This window comes from Amia ocellicauda, chromosome 20 (genome assembly GCF_036373705.1).
Source record: "Amia ocellicauda isolate fAmiCal2 chromosome 20, fAmiCal2.hap1, whole genome shotgun sequence".
Taxonomy (NCBI): Eukaryota; Metazoa; Chordata; class Actinopteri; order Amiiformes; family Amiidae; genus Amia; species Amia ocellicauda.
Window position 1 is genome coordinate 21,337,763 of NC_089869.1, and position 20,309 is coordinate 21,358,071.

Sequence of the window (20,309 nt, forward strand, 5' to 3'; positions counted from 1 at the left end):
ATAAACTAAAAATAAAGACAAATGTCTGCTGCACGGTAATTTATTTATTTATTTTAAAATCACAGTTCAAATAGGCTTCACTTCCTTCCCGGTTGCGTTTGATCAGGGTACTCAGTTTCTGTCCAGATCGGTTTCGGTTGAGTCTGACAGCTGAAGGACATCAGAGAACGTTTCTCGAACATAATTCAGAATTTTCTTCAAAATGCATCTCCCTTCTCATCTCTCCCTACGATGCTCTGTGAACCGCCTAGTCTTTTCATCCTTAATGACATTTCTACGACCTAACCCAGTCCATTAAGCTTATCGGAACAAATGTGAATGAAAACACCATAAATAGTAAATGGATATGCCGTGCTTATCGGCGGTTGTGTGTCATATCTCCGTTCCGAGAGACCAGACATTCTGAATTATTAACTCGTGTTATCGTAAGAGTTTCTGGTCACTTCCCCTGGTATTTCGCGGCTGATGAAAAGATTGGAGCTGTCAACAGAATATTACCAAATAAATAAATAAACAAATACACAAGAAAGAAAGTCAAAATAATAATAATCCTATAATTACAGAGAGAAAAACTGAACCATCTCTACCCAACTCTTAAGACTCTTATCTCGGCCTGGTGTACACGGACTTCAAATACAGAGCAAAGCTGATTATTATTTTTTTTCATAACTACATGTGGCGACAACGTTCTGCGGATGATAATCGTCGCACAACATCCAACATGGGCTGAAAAGGGACAAATCGCATCGAGGAAGACGCGGTATCGTGAACCTCCAGAAAGCAGCGGGACACTTTGGTCTTAAGTAGATTAGCAAACCCTCGCTCACGTTGGTCAGCACAGGCGACATGAAACAGCTCTCCAGGGCGGTCGGTGTTTCGGTTGACTGAGTAGTTTTACTAAGCGGATGTCAGAGTAAACACTAGTTAGACACACCTTCCGGGGAAGTTGTAAAAGCTCTTGTTTTATATATATATATATATTTATTTTCTCTCTCCCTCTGTGCCACAAAAATGTATTAGGAGACTCTCTCTGCTAGCTCTTAATCTCAAACCACTCCGTACTCACCCAATGAAAGATTAACCACAAACTGGAACCCAGCAACAAGGGAACACGTATGTACATGTGCGTCAGCGATCACTTAAGGCCACGCTGATGGTGAGCACATCTCTTGTAAAGAAACGTTCGGGTTCAGGTCAGTCTCCGCTCACCGTGATCTGCTTCAGAGTGAAAGGCTGTTAAAGACAGTGTGGGAAATGCCGAGGTACAGTGTCCTCGACACACATCCGTATCTCTTCGATATGCACAGCTCGCTCCATTAACCCTTTATGTGGGAGGAGACTCAGCACTAAACAGGGCACTGTATAAATCCCTGTCCTGGTTATGAACAATGTCATGTGCAGCGCCAACTCTGTGGAGATGTTTACACAACCTAGTGTGGCGCGGCAAAGTCTCCCGCCCTCCCATTGCAGAATACAGCATACACGGTAATTAGGATTGCACCGAACCTACTGAAAACAATGAGTGGCACAGCTGTGCTGATGGGAAAATACAGAACGGAAACACAAACCAATAGTCACAGAAGATACTCAGCTCAAATGTCAAGTAACAACCATTTGCATTAAAGAAAATATAAATTAATCTTAACACCTTTCAGGGATCAGCTGTGGCGGGCTTGACAGATCGTGAAATTGACGTTGACCTAAAATGAAGTTAAGTGACACGTTGCAGTGATGTTAAGCTGCCGTAAATATGGGACACGCACACAAAAAAGAACAGTTCGTGCCGCAGGGGGTCCCCTCCCCGGTTTCTGGGCTGAATTTGGGAAGTCGCACTTCGTTAGAGACAATAACAGCAATCTGAACGCTCTCTGGAAAAAAACAGCACAGATTTCTGACTTCCCACTGCCTGTCAGGGTTTAAAGGACTCCTCGGGGCGGAAATAATCTCTGCGAGAAAAATAAAGCGGAGATAAAACAGCCTCGGCCTGTCTGTCTTGTCCTGACCGAATTTCCTTTCCATTTCCACAAGTCACAAGACAAGTATGATTAAACCTTTGTGGAAACCTGGCGATGCTTTTCAGAGATCTGCTAGTACTGAGACTATCGGGGTCTCTGGTCTCAGGCACAGCAGATTTCTCCTCTTTACCCCCTCGGGCAACACATGGGAAAGTGAGAAGAGAGACTTATCTCAGAGTGGTAGACATGGCTGAAATGCACTACATCGCGGCTGCCATTCAGAGAGGAGAGGCTTGAGCTAAGCAGTACAGGAAGGAAGAGAAAAGTCTCTGCCACGAAGAAGCCATATGTCTTTTGTGGAGATTGCTGCGGGATAAAGTGAAATATCTCCTCTCTCGGTTTGCTTTATCTATGATGGGCCATCTTGCCGTATACATGCGCCACGCGGCAAACACAGTGCAGGTGCATGTAAATCAGGAGACAAAGATAACGCGAATGCAAGCAAAGACATACCATTGTGCGCTCAGAGCCTCCTGGAAGTCAATGCATTTTGTGTTGAATTGCGATAATCAGAAACAGCTTTACAGCTCCGTTCACGGTGGGCCGATTCAGAACTAACAGATAAACAAGTCCGTGGATTAGGCCACAGACTATTACGCTCACATGGAAATAATTCAGTGCAAAGATGAAATAAAAATCTAACAAACACGTTTTGTTTGATATTGACCGGTCACACAAATAAATTCAGAGCCAGTGAGAATTTGGCTAAACAAACAACCGTATGAATCGCCCCTGAACACACCTAGTAAGATAATTAAAACACTGTAACACAGTTAAAGACATCCAATGTAATGCTTTATCATGGAATAAATTGAATTTCCATTGTGCAATAATTGGCTGGAGAGATGGCACTGGCCTTGTTCAGAAACTCTGCTGGGGTGTTTAAATAATCACAACCCAGGATATTTCAAGTGTATTTATTTATTCTTTTAATAATTGATGCATTTTGGCTGAAACAGAGATACAATCTGGTGAAGGTAATTCTGTTATGTCCTCTAAATCTTTGCACGGCACAAAAAGCAAACATTACAGCTCTTTAAATATCATTAGCGAGAGAATTTCCAATTCAGCAAAGAATGCGTTTTAGTCGTCGTGTTTATATAACAGATCTGTGTAGTTGGAAGCCAAACAGGAGGGTCTGAATGGAGGCTTTTCACATCCCCTGGCTGTGACACGTGTTCCTGTAGACAGTTGTTTGTGTAACATGTGTAACTACATGCGTAACACTTTCTAAGTCATTATGAAGAATAACTCATTGTGAAGAGCTGTGACATCGTGCTTAGAGTGAAGGGATACTGCCGAAATTGGGAACTGATGCAGTGTCTTTTAAATACACACACAAATTCCAAAACATAGACATACATACTGACACACGCACACGCACACACACTGAATACCTTAATTGTGTGTCTGTGGGGTTGCCAAACAAGAATAAAAAACATCCTCTTTGCAATCCTTAAATTACTGCTTGATTTATTTGATTTCAGCATAAAAATAGCTGTATCTGACACACACACACATATATTTTCCCCCACACTTTGCGTTGCTGTTTTTGTGTCTAATACCACATGCACACTCAGTGTAACACATCGACAGTCCCCCCTGTGCTCAGTACTTGGGCGTTCACCGGCTCACACACACTGGGTTTCATAGTGAAGGTGGCAGAGAAAGACACACAAGCTTTCCAGTGAAGTGCATATTAACAGATGGCTCTTAATGTCAATTTTAAAAAGAATAATAAAACGAAAGCTTAGTTTCCACAAAACTACAAGCCCGAGAACCTGAAAATGTTATTATTTCGATATAATTAAGTCAAAGCCATCTGTTATGTGTTGTGATCAAACATGCAGTTATTCATAGCAACAGATCACTCCGGTTGTGTGTTCAGAGCTGCAAACAGCTACACTTCCCAATGTCGAACGGTTTCACCACACCCTCGTATGACGCGTTTTTCTATGAGGGTAAAGTGACATATTTTACATAGGTGTTCACAGCACTGCAGCTCTATAAATCTGCTCCCCAACATTGTCCTTGCTCTGTGTGGCTGAAATGATCGACCAAAACCATCAATCTGGTGGCAGAGGGAATACTCGTTAGCTGACTGTTCTGGGATGTGCACTAATTGTGTTATTGATTGTATTACTGCACTTTTGTAATGTTTTTTGGCATGTTTCCGGTGTAACCCAAGTCACATCTGCAAATAAACTAACAAACAATAAATACCAGCCCATTAGTGTTGCAATTACTTTTCAATAGCTCCTGCCCTCTCCCCACTGTGGCTCTTACTGTCTCTAAGCGGTTATAAGGATTTCAGAGGGAAAACAAGCATGAATTTACAGCACTTTAAACCACATGGGCGCCGGGTGCCTGACTGGGATACCTGTGGTGCAAATGGAGCCATAGGAGACACGGAGAGTGTTAGACTGCATAACACACACACGCTTCTCCAAATGAACAGAGAGAAAAAAGAAAGAAAGGTACCACTGCTCTTTGGCATTTTTGTATTGGAAAGGACTCCCGCTATCCATTCAAAAAAACTAACAAATACATACATGTGATGTATCTGCTTGACTAAACCTGTAGCTGATCGATTTTTCCAGACTCTCACTTCTTTCTTCAAACGCCAGAAAAACACACAGGTATGAGGTTCGCAATGGCGTGTTTTTATTACACATTTTCTGAACAAAACAAACAAACATACAAAACCCATCTTCGGAATTTCAAGTTCACAAAGACCAATTGAACTCACTTTTGACAGCTAGGCCTGTTTCCCCTGAAAAAACAAAATTTCTGTCTTCTTCATCCAGCTACAAAAATATTTTCTTTTGTTCTCCCTTCTCTCTGTTCTTTTTGTTCCTCATGTGCTTTTAAGTGATTGTGACCAAGTGTCTCCAATCATCCCATTAAGCCCACAACAATCAATTAGCCTCTACCAACATGGCCGCCTTGACTTCAGCCTCCTTACCCAAGATGGAGTGCACCTTCCTCAACCCCCAGGGTCCTAGAGCCTCCATATTCTAAGCTGTGGGATTCATTCATTTGGGGGATTTGTACTTTCTTTGCTGCTCAGCCGCAGCAGGTTGGGCCGATTGCTGGACCCGAATACATCATCAGATTGGCACAGAGAAATCAATAGCACCGGAGTCAGACTCCCGGGCACAGCTGCTGGCTGACAACAATGACTGTAGCCATTATTAAAATTAAAAGATGGGAAGCCGATGCCCGTGCAGATGCCAGTTTCCTCCATTTTATGCTTTTGTCTGTTCATTCTTATTTATTTAATGAACGTGTTATTGTTTTATTGGCTTAAATCATTTGAAACAGCTTACCACCAGCCATTTATTTGGCAGCGGGGTTTAGTTAGCCTAATATAAAGTCCCTCTCTGTTTGCCATGTCCTCTCTCTGCGGTGGGGAGGCAGTTCTTAACGTCACACGGCTCGTTCTGTACATGATAGATTAATTGCTCGCTGGGAATCCGGGGGGCAGGTGCGGCCGCGAAGATCCTCCAAATATCGTATGCAGCAGCTGTTGTCGAGCGCCTGCTTTGTGTGAAGCCTGGCACAAACACATTAAGGAGGCGCACACCGCCAGAGACGGTGGATTTTAAAGAAAGCAAGGTTTACGTCACGCACGGCAAGGCCCATTATCAGTGGAATGGAGCGGCATCGCTAATGTCAGAGCAGAGAGCTTTTCACAGAGACCTCTGCATTGACGCACAACCATAATGGCACCGCTGCCCAGATGCATTTGCTTGTAGTGTTTGTTTGCCACATTAAGAATTACCGAATACATCTAAAAATATTAAGATTAGACCATCTTAACGACCACAGCAGCACAATACAACACAAAACCTTAACGGATTTAACACAAAAATAATAAAGTCTAATTACAGGAAAGCTGTAACGCAGCATTGGTATACATTCCTGCCTCATTATCTCTGCTCTCACTACCATTCCAGTGAGACAGGTTGTATTGTTTTAATCGGGGCGGGGGACACTGGCCAATGTCATCAAGCAGGAGGCCGTACTAACAACGGTAACGCCAGTGAACTGCTACCACAGTGAGCTCTTTAACCACAATCATCCTTCTTGGACGGCAGGTGCTACGCACTTCCCCAGCCCGTTCGCAAACAGGACCCCCAGCGGTGGAGCACAGTGCCATCAGCACCAAGAGGCCGGATCGCTAATCTTTCCATTTCTCGCCTCCTCAAAGTATTTGCACAACATCAGCATAAGCTATCAAACATCACTATCAGCTCAACACATATAAAACGAGCAAACACAGGAACGAGCAAATAGCAGAAATAAATACAAAAATGAACAGAAAATCTATGCAGATCAGAGGGGAACTGTGGGCATCTGTGAAAGTGCTCAGCGTGTTATATGCCTGTGTGTGGGGGGATATATATGTATACAGAAAGAGAAAGGAGATAATACTTAGTAACATGGTGGTCTTGATTTGCCAGGATGGTGTTTAATTTTCTGTCGATCACTGTGAATTCGGCCCCGTGTGACCAAGGTGTTGGAAGCTGACCGTGGCAGAATTAGAGAGGGGGGCTGCAAACAAACACAAGGGTCCCAGAGAGCCCCTGCCAGACGCAGTGTTTATCACTTACAAGCTTTCTTTGATGGCAAGCAATTGCATTTCGATGGCTTTGCAAAATATGAGCTTCCCAAAAAATCTCCTTGGATTCCAAGCTAATGAACAACAAATAAGTCCAACTCCACGCATAAAAAGCACATTATGATTATCAAATACGGGCTGCTGTCGGGGAGGAGACGGGGGGTCGGGTGTCAGGCACTGACACGTACAGGGATTCGCCCCCCCCCCCAAGCTTTGTGTTGCACTCAAAACCAGTCAGTTCTCATTACGGTGGCTCAGATTCCTCCTAGTGACACCTACTGGCACGGAGGGGCAAAGCGCGACGGTGTCTGACACGCAACCCCCACTTGGTAAATTATACATTAACACGCTGTTAATTAAACAATAATCTATATCTTAAAAGCCATTTACCAGTGGCTCAACACCTGCTTTGTCAATTAATGGCAAGCTGCGAAGTCGAGGACCATTAACACTAACAACGAAGGGATATAAAAGGTGCTAAAAGGCTGTGTTGGAGGGAATTACTGTTAATATAAAGCGCCGTATAAACTGCAGGGGAGTGTTAACAGAGAGAAACGCATCACAAGACAACACTTTATTGGGCTGGGGGGGGGAGGCCTGGAGGAGCAGGTTGTAAACCCTGTCCTGGCAAGAGAAACAGAACGAAGACTGAGGCTGTCCCTGTCAGGAAATGCGTGCCTGTGTGTGCGTTCGTGCATGCGTGTGTGTGTGCGTGCAAAGATGACAAAGCAACGTACCGCACGGTGTTGTCCATCCGGGAGACGGTGAGGTACGCGGCCAGGTTTGCCGTGTAGGACGAGCAGACGATCAGAGTGAAGAGCCACCAGCTTCCCATGACGATGCGCAGCGCCATCGAGCTCACGATGGAGTCGCCCCCTGCAACGAGAAGGACAGCGTCACTCCGCAAGGCCGGGAGACGTCCCCGCTCTCCACTGGGGGACGGAGGGACGTCCTACCCCGTGTCGGGCATCTTCACTCGAGATCCAGCTTCACAGAGAACGCACTGAGACTGACGCCACTGCGTTTTGATAGATATGTATATATACAAAACATCTGTTAAAAAACAAACAAACAAAAGTCAACCAGATGCGAAACGTCCGTATAAATTTCCTCGCCCTGGCAGCCGAGTCACAGAAGGATAATTAGGGGGAATTAGAAAGATGTTAAAATGGATGCCGCAGTTGTATCCACCGCAGTGTGTCGACAATAACTGTGTGGGAAGCGAGCGGCGTGGTGAGGAGGTTGGAACGAGTCCAGAGCGGGTCAGGAGTTAACGGCGCTTCATGTCCGTAATGAAGGTGGTCCATGCTGCGGCGGCGGCGGCCGAGGGGGTCTCAAGACGGACAGGCGCGGAGGCCGGTGTCAGACAGACACTCGACTGAGGAACACGAAAGGGAAACAATTGTGTCGGCTGTTGATTTTTTGCAAGACACAGTTGTACACGTTCAGCCGTACAACAGCGGTGTGATAAACGGTACTTCATCACGTATCACCTCAACGGACAAATCAAATCTGTTTGTGCATTCTGTATATTAAAACGTATATTAACTACTGAGAAAGAAGCGAAAAACAACATCTAAACTGTGCAGGAAATTACTTAGGCCATATTATTCTTTGCATGACTATTTTTAAACACTGAACACAGGAACTTGGATGTTAATAATGCAAAGAACCTGGGGAATATTGTTCCCCACATTATAATCACTGGTTGTTAGGTTCGCCGGCTGTGAGCCAACCTCTAATAGATGCAGCTGCAGGTTCAACATTACTTGCTGAGGTAGTCGTTTATTCCTCTCTGCCATTCTTGGAAACGGACCAGAAGATCTCATGTTTCTTCACTCAAAGGCACCTTTGCCGCGCACTGCTGGGCCGGGACGCTAATCGGTAATCGGCCTCGGATACACCATGGCAAATTAGGTTTTATTTCCCCACAACAGTGAGTTTATAGATATATAACAAAATAATATTAATATTAATAAAAATATGTTAATTTAATCGCCATCGCGGGCAGAGACATTAGTCTTCGGTGCGAGCTGGGCACTCTGGTTGATTGTGCGCCATGGATTGAGACTCTGGACCCCGAGCTTGTGTGTCAGATTTGACTGGGCAGATTCCCTGCTGTTTGTCGCCCCACTGTCGTGTGTTTGGACCATGGGGTTACTGTATAGGGCAGCGACCCACCTTGCTGTACGAAAGCCCCGTACACGACCCAGATGGCGCTGTGCAGGGAGGTGGACATCGAGGGCGTGGGGGGTGGCGGCTGGTGTCCGGGGGGGTTTTGCGTCCGCACCGCCTGCATCCGGTTCAGCATGAAGATGAGGACGCCGACCACGGGGATGGCGGCGGCGATGCACGCCCACACGGCCAGGTCGAAGGGTGCGAACAGCGAGAAGATGTTGATCTTCTCCTCAGGCTTGCGCAGCAGGATGCCCACCGAGTAATCCATGTAGCGCTTGCTGAAGTCCACCACGTTCTCCCGCTCCGGCGTGATGGTGATGGCGGAGATGGCCAGGTCAGCCCTCTGTGGAGACAAACACACAGTGAGAGGGGGACAGCCTCTGAGATCGCTTACAGCCGTGTAAAGGGGGGGTTGGGGATCATGAGAGTGCCGTGAAGGTGGCCCTTGCCTTGTTGATGAGCTCGCCGATCATGCCGTTCCAGGAGCCGTTGGGGAGCTGCGTGCCGTACTTGCCGTCGGACACCTGATATATCTCGTACTTGAATCCCAGGCTCTTGGCCAGCGCATCCAGCACATCGATGGAGAAGCCCTTGTAGCGTTTGGGTTGTCCCAGGATGTTCTCGGCGACCATGATGAAGGGCTCCTCCTACAGGACGGGGATGGCATTGAAAAACAACACCACAGACACTCAAACCCTGTAGATAATAGTGCAACACCCTTATATAGAGATATCACCTGTCTGTGCTGCATCCCAACGGACCAAACAGCGGAGTCATGACAGCGCAAAAAGTGTAATTGTCCATTTCCGACACCGTGCGTAGTGAGCCGGTGGCAATCTGACTCCTGCGCCGTTTCCGACGACTTTGTTTGAGTTCAGCTGCGAAATTTGGGAGTCGAATGCGATTTAAATAAAGTGGCTCTTGAGCGCGTGGTGACCCGTGTCCGGCAGCGCAGCGGCACCGATGATAAGTCATCCCTTTGGAATTATTTACCTGGGCAAATTATCGCAGTTTTTATGGAAGAACTGTCATGGCTGCGATGAATGGGAAACGAAATCCCAGGATGGTGTCTAATGACTTGATTAAAGAGCTGAGCCTGAAGCCAGCCAAGCTAGAGGTGAATAAATGAAATGCCAGAGACACATAATCCGGTCAGGAGGTAATCTTTGGGGAGGGCAGCCGGCGCTCGTACCCCGGCAAAGGAGGCAGCGGTGTGAGCGGCACCATCAATATCCCGCGCGGCCGCAGGAGTCAACAGCACGAGCGCGGCCACATTGATTGTGCGGCTCAAACAGGGATGGATCATAACCTACCTAATGTAGCTCGGAGGACATTGACAGACCTCTTGGTTATGGGAGGCAATAAAAACATAATTTGTCGAGACCTTTCTTGAATACGTCCTTAATGAAAACGTGATGCGATCTCTGGGCTAACCAGGACTGAAAACAAGCGCTCGTTCGAAAACACGTAGGACTAACATTCCCGGCGCATATTAAAATGCATTAATCTAATCAAAGGGATTTGTTGCTCAAAGAAACATCTCAAACAGGCAACAGAAGCTATTTCTGCTTTAGCAAGAATCGCTTCACATACACCATGATTCTGAACGAACGACCTCCTTCACAAAAACAATAAAAACTGTTTACTCAAGAGAAATAATTGCTATTCATGGGAATATTTAATCACTGAATAGAGTGATGTTATTAAGGCATATGTTATCATATCAATTTCGTTATTACAGTGCTATTACACACAGAGCTGGACCAAATCATGGCACACGGGCAAATAAAGAAGCTGTATCCTGTCACGTTTTGATTTATAAATAGTATAAAGTGGCTTCTAACAATAAATGTAAGGACTGCAGGCTACAGATATGTACTTTAAGCTTCATGGGTAGGTCAATTTATTTAGCTTGCCTTATTATAGGCTTTAAAAATACCCTTCCCCCCATTATAGTGAACTGGAACATGAATACACATAAATAAAGTGTCATTACACTAAAATTACACCATTACACACTTATTTTGAAATGTTATGCTTCTGGTCATGCAAACCCTGACAAGTCAAATATATGGACCAGGATGCATATGTATAGTGTGCGTGTGTGTTTGATGTGTGAAAGCAGGCAAGGCTCCTACCAGCAGTGTCACCACTTTGACTGTGACGCCCTGCATGCCGTTCTCGATGCGGCTCTCCTTCAGGCTGCCGTTCAGGCCCTGGCTGGAGTCCCAGGTGGCCAGCTGCGGGACAGAGAGAGAGAGAGAGAGAGAGAGAGAGAGAGAGAGAGAGAGAGAGAGAGAGAGAGAGAGAGAGCGACCGTCAGAAGCAGCGCCCTGCACTCGGCACCCATCCGCCTGCACCTCGCTCCGCTCCTCGTGCGTCAACGAGACGTCTGCTCCTCGTCTGCTGGCGTCTAAAATTACTAGTTACATAAAAGACTTGCAAATTACTCCTGTAATGCAAAGCCTTGTTGTGAAATTGAGCCCCCATTACGCACAGCTGATATCTAATGGTCGCCAAGAAAATGCATCAGAAAATGCAACTGTTTCACTCGTCTCACTGCCTGCTGCCGGCCATACCATCGCACCCGGGTTCGACAAAACCAGTGCAGTACCCTATGGCTATTTTCGGGTTACTGGCTTTGAATTTGGGATGGTCTGGGAGAAACACCTCTACTGGAGACCGGGCAACGGCCACCAGACTGCCCTCTCCCCCAAGTCCGCACCTGCTGCTGAGCTAAAGAAACCGAGGGAAGATGAGGGGGACAACGGAGTCTTTCCTCCCTGATCCCCAGACACCCTCGCCCCTCACCCAGCTCCGGGTCCCGGGTCAATCGTCCTCGCCACGGTGCAAGGACAACAAATATCGATTCTTTGAAAACAATTAACCGCACAGATGGTGTTCACTCCGCAAAGAGCTGAAGAACATATGGTGACATCAGTGCGATCAGGTGTACCGCGATGACAGGGAACGATTGAATAAACAAATGAATGGATAAACAAATACAAACATTTATTTACATATGTATGTATTTCATTATTTATTTTAAAGTATTTGCTGGAAATTAGGGGGAATTTGAGGGGGAACTGCATTATTCTGTTATTGGATTCCAATTCAATAACCCGAGAATCAGATTACGCAGATTCCCTCGCATGCGCGTGTAGGTGTGCAATAACGGAACGCAGGCCGTGTTGCCACACATGAGGAATATACTAATGTCAATGTAGATTCGAGGAAAATTTACATTTTAATGAAACACAATAAAGTACGCTGTGTTTGTGTGGAAAAACAAAGCATTTTGTTTAAACATTACATTAGTTGAAAATGTATTTGTTTTCCACAACGTACTCCGGAATATGAGGGCGCACACACATTGTTCACAGCTGCTCAGACTCTGACACTGAATTACTCTTCGGAGGCATATTTCCTGAAGAATGACATTTATATACTAGTCCATATATTACTGCGTCTCCGGCATTGTCTCAGGTATCAACCTCACGCAGGAGTTTCTGTGCACACCTTCATGTGGAGATCTTGGGGGTACCGGCCCGGGCGAGACTCGGACCCCTGTGCCACAGCGTAGCAAAGTTTCTGCATCTCTGTAAGTTTGCAGATTTGTGAACATTTAAAGATTTCGGCATTGGAAGCGTCAGGGACATCAAACCAGAAGACAAAAATAAGTAAGTAAGTAAAAGCCTTCAGACAAACAATCACAGGTTTGTTAAAGTGCCCTTCTGCACCCAAGAGGTAAAAACAGTTAATGATGTGCAATTATGGAAGGGCTGTATTTGTAATGCAATAAATCCTAGCAGTGTAGCAACACAGCCTGTCTTTCTTTTTCTGTCCTTCTTTATTTCTTTTTTGAGGAATCACTGCTTGTGAGTTAATGCGAATTAAAATTCCAAGGAAGAAGATCCAGCGAACCGTCGTCCTTCCCGGGCTGACCGCATTATCCATCGCTCATGCCCACTGAACGGACACAGCCCGATACTCAAGGGCAGAACTGCGCTCGTCTGAAATAGCAGCCTGTTTGCCCAGAGCGTCCTGCCCGCCCACACTTAGATTCACCTCAGTCCTGCCCGGGCCCGACACAGCGCAGTGCCCCTGTATGTTTATAATTGAACCGTGTCGCTGGACAGAGATGCTCTGGCTGCTGGGTGACCCGAGGCTACGAGGAGCACGAGTCTGCAGCCGAACAGACGGACGTTTAGCTACATCCTGGTCCCTCTGCAAACCCACAGTCAGTAGAGATTGATTTGTTATATGCAGGTCGCCGGTGTCCACTCAAAACATGTTTCTTTAAAATAATAAAGTAACACATCAGAGCCGGGATAATTAATCGAAACGATACATTCACATACGGTCGCTCTGTAATGTGGACCAATCAGGCAGTGAATCTTGATTTGCTTAAATCCTATTTATGTATTAATGTTGACAGTTATTCATTGTACCTGTCAAATGCACATATTGTTAATTGAAAACGTAAATGCATTTGATAGTTGTTGTTGTTTAGTATTTTCGGTGCTGAGTGTCGCTTTCTCTGTATTTGTATTTTTGTTCATGTCTGGTTTGTTTGTTGTATAAAAACTCTACTGAGTGTCATGAAGTGGATGCGATGCCTTTTTATTCGAGTACTTTTGGTAGTTGTGATGATATTTGACATTCATGGTTTATTTTGTTTCATTGTAGTGATAAAATACAGTACACCTGCGTAATAGCAAACAGTCCCTCAGGGGATATTACAGGATATCATCTAGTAAGGGTGCCACGATTAAATTACAAATAAAAAAATTGTAATCAATCAATCAACAGATCAGAAAAAATTCAAACCAACTATTAAAATAATCGTGCAGCACACCACTAAAATACATACGTATATACATATGTAAAATAAAAATAAAAATGCAAAAATAAGTACTTTTTGCTAATGGTAGCCAGTTGTTCTTTGTACCCCCTCTCCTTAAAAACAATGGCCGTCACATTATCAGCAAAGGGTCTCACCAAATCTGATTGTTTGCACAGTTTATAATTGTATAATTCTCCACAACATTTTGAACAGAGAAACTGTTCACACAACTTAATAAATCACGCAGAAAAAAGTTGTAAAACTGTGAACAAATTGATAAACTGACTCCACAGATCAGCCATTTTATCTCTACTTTGTGTTTGAGATCAGACTCGAGCTTCGACAACACGACGGCACCGAACTCTGCCTCCGGGCCGGGCCGTCTCCTCACCGGTTAAACACACCGCCTCTTCCCTGTGACGTCTCCCCACAGGTCACCTATTAATAACATCCCGACTCCAGTGACTCATGTGTTAAATACGATCGCAGACCGACAACATTCAGGCAACCGAGTCATTGAATTCATGCAGCTAAACGGGCGCAGGTCTAAAAGTCTGGGTTTGGCGCATCAGTACAATCGGGTGTAACAGCCCATGAACACACTCAGAGAGAGAGAGGGGGGGGGGGATGCAACGACGTTATTAATTTCGGATCGTTTTCCACGTCGTGCGGTGGTGTAAGCAAAGTTCAAACGAAGCACTTAAGTGGGGGAGACTATTTATTTTCCTGGAGTGCTTGTTGATTGGAATATATTTCAGGTGGAATGCGAGGAGATGCTTGTGCGCCAAAGCAACACGTCGAGTCCTGAGTACCCTTGGGTCTGCGAGCCGGAGATTGATGAGGGCATGAATGACAAACAGCTGTGCAGCGCCGAGCCCTGACTGCTCTCATAAACCACACGAGACAGGGATCCCGAGCAGCTCTCATACGAATGGGAAAATGGTCTAGATCTGGGCCGTCACTCATTACCTCTATTTGCTGCTCAGACTCACACAGAGGGCGGACGTCTGTATCCCCCACGACACGGACAGGACCCCCCCGCACGACAGCTCTTCCCACACGAAGCTCCAGCACAGAAATGCAGCTCAATTCAGCGCCGGCTCGGCTGCACAAACAGCAGCGATTCTCAATAAAGGTAAAAGGGAGAGCGAATGAAACATCAACAAAAGAAAATAATTTCAAGTACAGGGGGTGGGGGGGCAGCTCCAACTTTCTTCCTGGCAGGTTAATTTAAGAAAGGAGCCTAACTCTGAACTCCAAAGGTTGATAGCTTTATTAAATATTGAGTGTTTCCCTGCATTGTGGGCTCTGCAAAGAGACGCCGTCCTTGGAGTCCCGGACCATGAGGCCCGTGCTGAGGAGGGCGAATGAGAAAAGCGCATCAGAAGGACAAACATGCTTTTGTTTCTTCCTTTTTTTCCTCCCAAATCCTTCTCCCATTATGAATGATTTAGGTCTAAAACATTTATGAAAGCAATTAGTCGTGTTTCTGAGTCTCGATCAGACTTACAACAAGGGAGACGTTTTCTTCATTATTTACATCGAACTCTTGGGGAGAAACATCGCTTATAATCTGCGGAGCAAGAAGCATTTCGGATCTTCATTAAATATAAAGCTCGTGTTAACTACAACCCTCTGGATTCATTTTGTGATTTGTGCTTCTTTGTAATAGTGTCTTGGTTATGCTGTGCAGTGTAATTAAATACACTTCGTTTTAAATACCATGCGTGCTGTTGCACCAACCTGGAGCGAATTACGTCCGATTTATTCCAAACAAAGGCCATTGCTTGGTACTGCTGCTTCCAAACATTAGAGCTACTTATTTTAGTCTCGAAAAGAATATTGATTTGTGTTTTTATGTTTCATCAATGTTTTTGTAAAATGGCAGGAAAATCAGCCTCTGTTTTGTTACAGTGAAATGCATTAGCATTTTGAAAAGCATTTAAAAAACTCTCTATTTATATATATTTATATTTATTATATACTTAAATAATCACTGCATCCATATCAACATGAATATAAAACAAAATGTACTTCATGTCATTGTGAAGCTTCAACCAAGTTCAGTACACTTTACAGGCAATACAATGACGCACAAATGACACAATTAATTTGAATAAAAAGCATGATAGATTGTAGTTAGAGTGGCGGCTGTAATACTTCCTTCTCCGAGGCTTTTAAAGGAATATACCTTCTGAAGAGTTAGATAAAAATCAATCGCTTTGTATTCAATATCCAAACCAGAGACACACTTAAACTCTGTATGTGTTTGTCTTCAATTAAAGCGCGTGATGACGCGTCTCACAGTTTCCCCGGCATGTCCCATGTTTCTGTTGCACACGCCACACACCTCACAGCACTAAACTGCCATAATTACTTCACCGGCGCAGGGCTCCCTGCCGGGTACTCAAGAAAAAAAAAGAAAGCTAAGAAATAAATGAAGGGAAGAATAATCCTCAAGTCCCCAACAGCGTCTCGAAGTCAAATACTTAATGAGTTTTCAAAGAGGACTAATGTGAACAAGCCCGGCGTCCTCTAAAGCCCTGTTCGCCACAGTCGCTGCAGAAAGGGTTGGGGAACACGACACCAGCTGAGTACTGGCCCTCGACCGGGTCGGCTCGGCAGTCCCAGGGAAAGTCAGAGGCGGATTTCGAAACGCCGGACTGAAGTGCCTCCGCCGTCCCACTGATGCGCCGGTCGAGTCGCAGGTTCGCAGAATACCTCTCGATAAAAATAATAATTACCGCTCTAGTGTAGTTCCGCTGTAGATTATTAATTAACATTTGGACCAGCCAGCCCTGCCTGCTGTGCCTCTGTTGGTTTGCGATTGAGATTGGACAAGTGTTCATTGGATGTCCCTGCGCGTCAAGGGGATTTTTATCTTGATTTCAGTAACAGGTCCCTGGCGGCACATTACTCTGGCAGTGGAATTCATTCTGATTTCACCGTCTTTATTTCTCCCAAGTCACACCTTTATTGAATTGGAACCGCAGTGCCTATTTCATCAGCACGGAGACTACTATATGGAACTGAAGACTGTACATACAACATGAGTACATAATAAGATAAAACATCTTTTAAAATGGTGAAGAACATAAAAACAGCCTCCTGTCCTTACAGAACGTGTGTCCTACTCGCACAACGCTCAACACAACAGAGACCGGCGCTGAGTGGAGTGACAGCTCGAGTGCTAAAGAAACTCTGCAGGACGGGTTTGTACTCACACACGGCACTGGGGAAACATCACTCCTGTACTGGACTCCCTGCACTGGCTTCCAGTACAATACTTCACTGACTACGAGATCTACAAGATATATCTGAGTGACCTGTTGGTCTTGTACGTCCCATCCTGTGAGCTCTGGTCCATCAGGGCTGGACAGCTCCCTCCTCCGAGGCCAAGATGGCGCACTGTGGGGGACAGAGCTCTCTGCAGTGTCGCACTTTCCTCCCTCACAGAGTCAGAGATTCACTAAGCATTTACATGTAGACTCTAAACACAGCTTTTTAAACTAGCTTTTCATGAACACGATATGAACTAATGACATGTTTTAGCTACTGTATTGTTATACTCTAACATATGGACATTAATGTTGTTATTTATTTGTACTCGGTCAACTGTTCTGTTTTTATTTGTCTGTTCTCCATATTTGACCTGACAGTGCTTTGAGTTTCTTGAAAATAATAAATGGGGCTCTTCAATAACCTTGACTACTGCCTTCCCTTTTCCCCTCTTTCTCCACAGCTGGAAATCCACGTTTCCGAAGCGCTTCCCACGTCACCCGAGTGGGAAGTTCAGCGTCGGGCCCGTCTGTAATCGCACATCACTGGAGCGCTCCCCGGCTCTCCGGCAGCAGTTTAAAAAGCTGCACACTCTAGCTTTTGATCAATGCGACGCGAGGCAGGCGGTGTCACTTCCTCCCCTTTGTAGAAATGTCATTCCTTTCAGCCGGCTGCCCCTCGCACTCGCCGCTGCGCCGCCCGTCCGCACCACTCAAATGCCACAGGTCGCCAGCGCCTCACACTTGTTATTTTTCCCGTGAGCAAAATGTCCTTTAAATTGATAACCTGAGAGTGCTGTGGGCTGCGGCCGTACGAGGCGTTTTTCTTTGGAAATGTCAGTGTTTTGAAAAATTGCGAGGCCTTTGTCTGACCCTCAACTCCTCAATAAAAATACAGAATTAGAAAGTCAGACAGATAGACAACTGAGGATAGACAGAGAGAGTGAGACAGAGAGAGAGATACACAGATGCATAGATAGAGATACATAGATAAACAGATACATAGAGAGATAGATAGAAAGTGGTCCAGGGCAGTGATGTCATCAAAACGGACTCACGGACACCACTGGCTCTGATCCAACTGCACATGCAGGCAGAGGTTTCCTTGTCTTTCATTTCTAATGGCGTCACGTGACCCGGCTCTTTGAAATCTCGAGCTCAAAGGACTTTAGAGAGAGAGCCAAGTGATAAATATCTAATGAAGAGCGAGAGAGAAAAAAAACTATGTTTAATAAAGTCCTTTTTATATATAAGATAGTTGTGACAACAGACAGGTCACCAGAGAGTGAATACATATAATAAAAATATGCACACTAGCTGTTCAGACTAAATGTTCAAAGCTACTTCCCGGGGTGAGTGAACACTCGTGGGAAAGAGAAAGAGCTACACAATTCCAACACGAAATACGGCCTGCCAAGTGCATCTGCCTCTGATCTGTGTACCGAGCTGAGTGCGGGAGGAGGGGCAACTTTTTTCGTTATTTGTTACTTTGTTACCTTTTGTCCGAGGCGCGGAGCTTCAGTTTGTGGGGTGCTTTCTCCCCGGAAAGGGAGAACAACTTGTATCTGTGCTCATGTCAACTGTGCAGAGCGGGGAAGGAGAGCTCAAAACATATTCACCACCACCAGCACACGAACATGCTGCCAAACTCATTACACACTCAAAGCATCGCACAACAAATGGCCGGGGCGAGTTCTGCCAACCGCGTTTGCCACTCAGATCACCGGAGACCCCAGAGCAGGAGTAATTCACCTTGAACTGTGAATTAACTGTAATAAAAACGGTCCCCATGGTGTTTCCGTTTAGAAATTCAGATTTTTCCCCCCTCGTCCAAAACAACTGCTGGCGTTCGCTGGCCAGTAATGAGTTCCTGCACAATTAAACGTCGATTTCTCACACCTTCATACCACCTTCAGGAAGAGCAGAGTCTGGCTCAGCAAGGATTATCAAGAGAATGACCAGGAGGAATCAGAGCGATGCCTTTAAAGAAAGGACTCAATCGATACCAAACTAACATTCAGAACCACCTGAACTTCTGTGTAAAGAAAGATTAAAAATAAACGGCTAGGCAGTCTGAAAAATTTCAAAATGTTTCTCTCCAAAACACGACAGATTCTTGCTCATTAAAGGTGCAGACGGACTCCAGAAGAGAGATGTGTCCAATAATCGGGGACTCAGATACAATTTTCTCAAATCAAGCAGCTGTGGCTTCACATTCATGGGAAGAGTTATAACTAAACTACACTGGCCTTTTCGTTTGTTTAATCCGTCCCGCAGTGCATTAGCGTTCGAGGGGCACAAATCTGCAGTTTCGGCACGCAGGTGGACAGACACACTGTGAATTCCTCCTTACATGCGGTACAAATCTTTACCAAAGATGCTTTAATCCAGGGGTCTGAACCAGAAGGCGGGGGCCTGTTTCTCTCATGACATGGCTGAAAATTATGCTTTTTAGGCCTTAACTCAGCTCGGGAACGTGCTGATAAGATAACTTACCTGTGTGCCGAAGCTGCGTCTCCTAAATAAACCAAATCAAATATCCACAGAGCCCACGTCTCTCACTGCAGCATCCTGCTAGACCCTGACTTTATCATGCTGACAGCCAGAGAGGAATTATAATTCTCCTTCCCAGGGGAGATTTAATCATCAGCAAAGAGCCAGCGGGACTCATACACGCTCTGCCGCTCAGATTCGCCCAAGTCTACCTTTGCGTCCCACTACTGCAGGTAGAAAGACCGTCCGGACCGACTGAACGAAAGGACACAGCGTGGACACATGGCCACAGCTCAGACACACGGACACACGGACACATGGCCACAGCTCGGACACACAGCCACAGCACGGCCAAAGCACGGACACGCGGCCTCAGCTCGGACACGCGGCCTCAGCTTGGACACGTGGACACAGCTCGGACCCCCGGACACAGCTCAGACACGCGGACACAGCTCGGACATGTGGACACAGCTCGGACACGGCCACAGCATGCTCCCTGCTCCAGCACACTGTAAAGGCACCGATATCAATATGAGACTCATTCTGTTAATGCTAATGCCACGCTATAGATGCAAGACAGATGTGTGTAATTACCAGTCCGCTAATTAACCCTTCTGTGGCTGAAATTGCCCTTGCCTCGATTTGCAAAAGGTTAATCTGGGAAAGATAAGCTTGACAATTCAGCTTGTTACCCTTTTCCCCAGTCTTGTGTGCGCCTGTACCAATTACAGCATGGCCAATTAATAATGGATGCCTAATTTTAGAAGAGCTGCGCTGATATTAATGTCCTCACACAGACCCGAAACAACAGAGGAACGCTTTACAGGACGCGTGTTATTTATAAAGCAGTGTGGAGACAATAGCGTATGGATTTT

At 45.5% G+C, this 20,309-nt stretch overlaps 1 protein-coding gene across 1 annotated transcript in view; it reads right to left on the minus strand.

Moving 5' to 3' along the window:
• Positions 1–20,309, minus strand: part of LOC136716020 (glutamate receptor ionotropic, delta-1) — a 272,217-nt gene that overhangs the window by 20,022 nt on the left and 231,886 nt on the right. The window contains exons 9-12 of the mRNA XM_066693493.1: positions 10,956–11,057; positions 9,267–9,464; positions 8,821–9,160; positions 7,377–7,515 (exon numbers count right to left, since the gene is read on the minus strand). Of these exons, the coding sequence (XP_066549590.1) occupies positions 7,377–7,515; positions 8,821–9,160; positions 9,267–9,464; positions 10,956–11,057 (779 nt within the window). The remainder of the gene's footprint in view (positions 1–7,376; positions 7,516–8,820; positions 9,161–9,266; positions 9,465–10,955; positions 11,058–20,309) is intronic.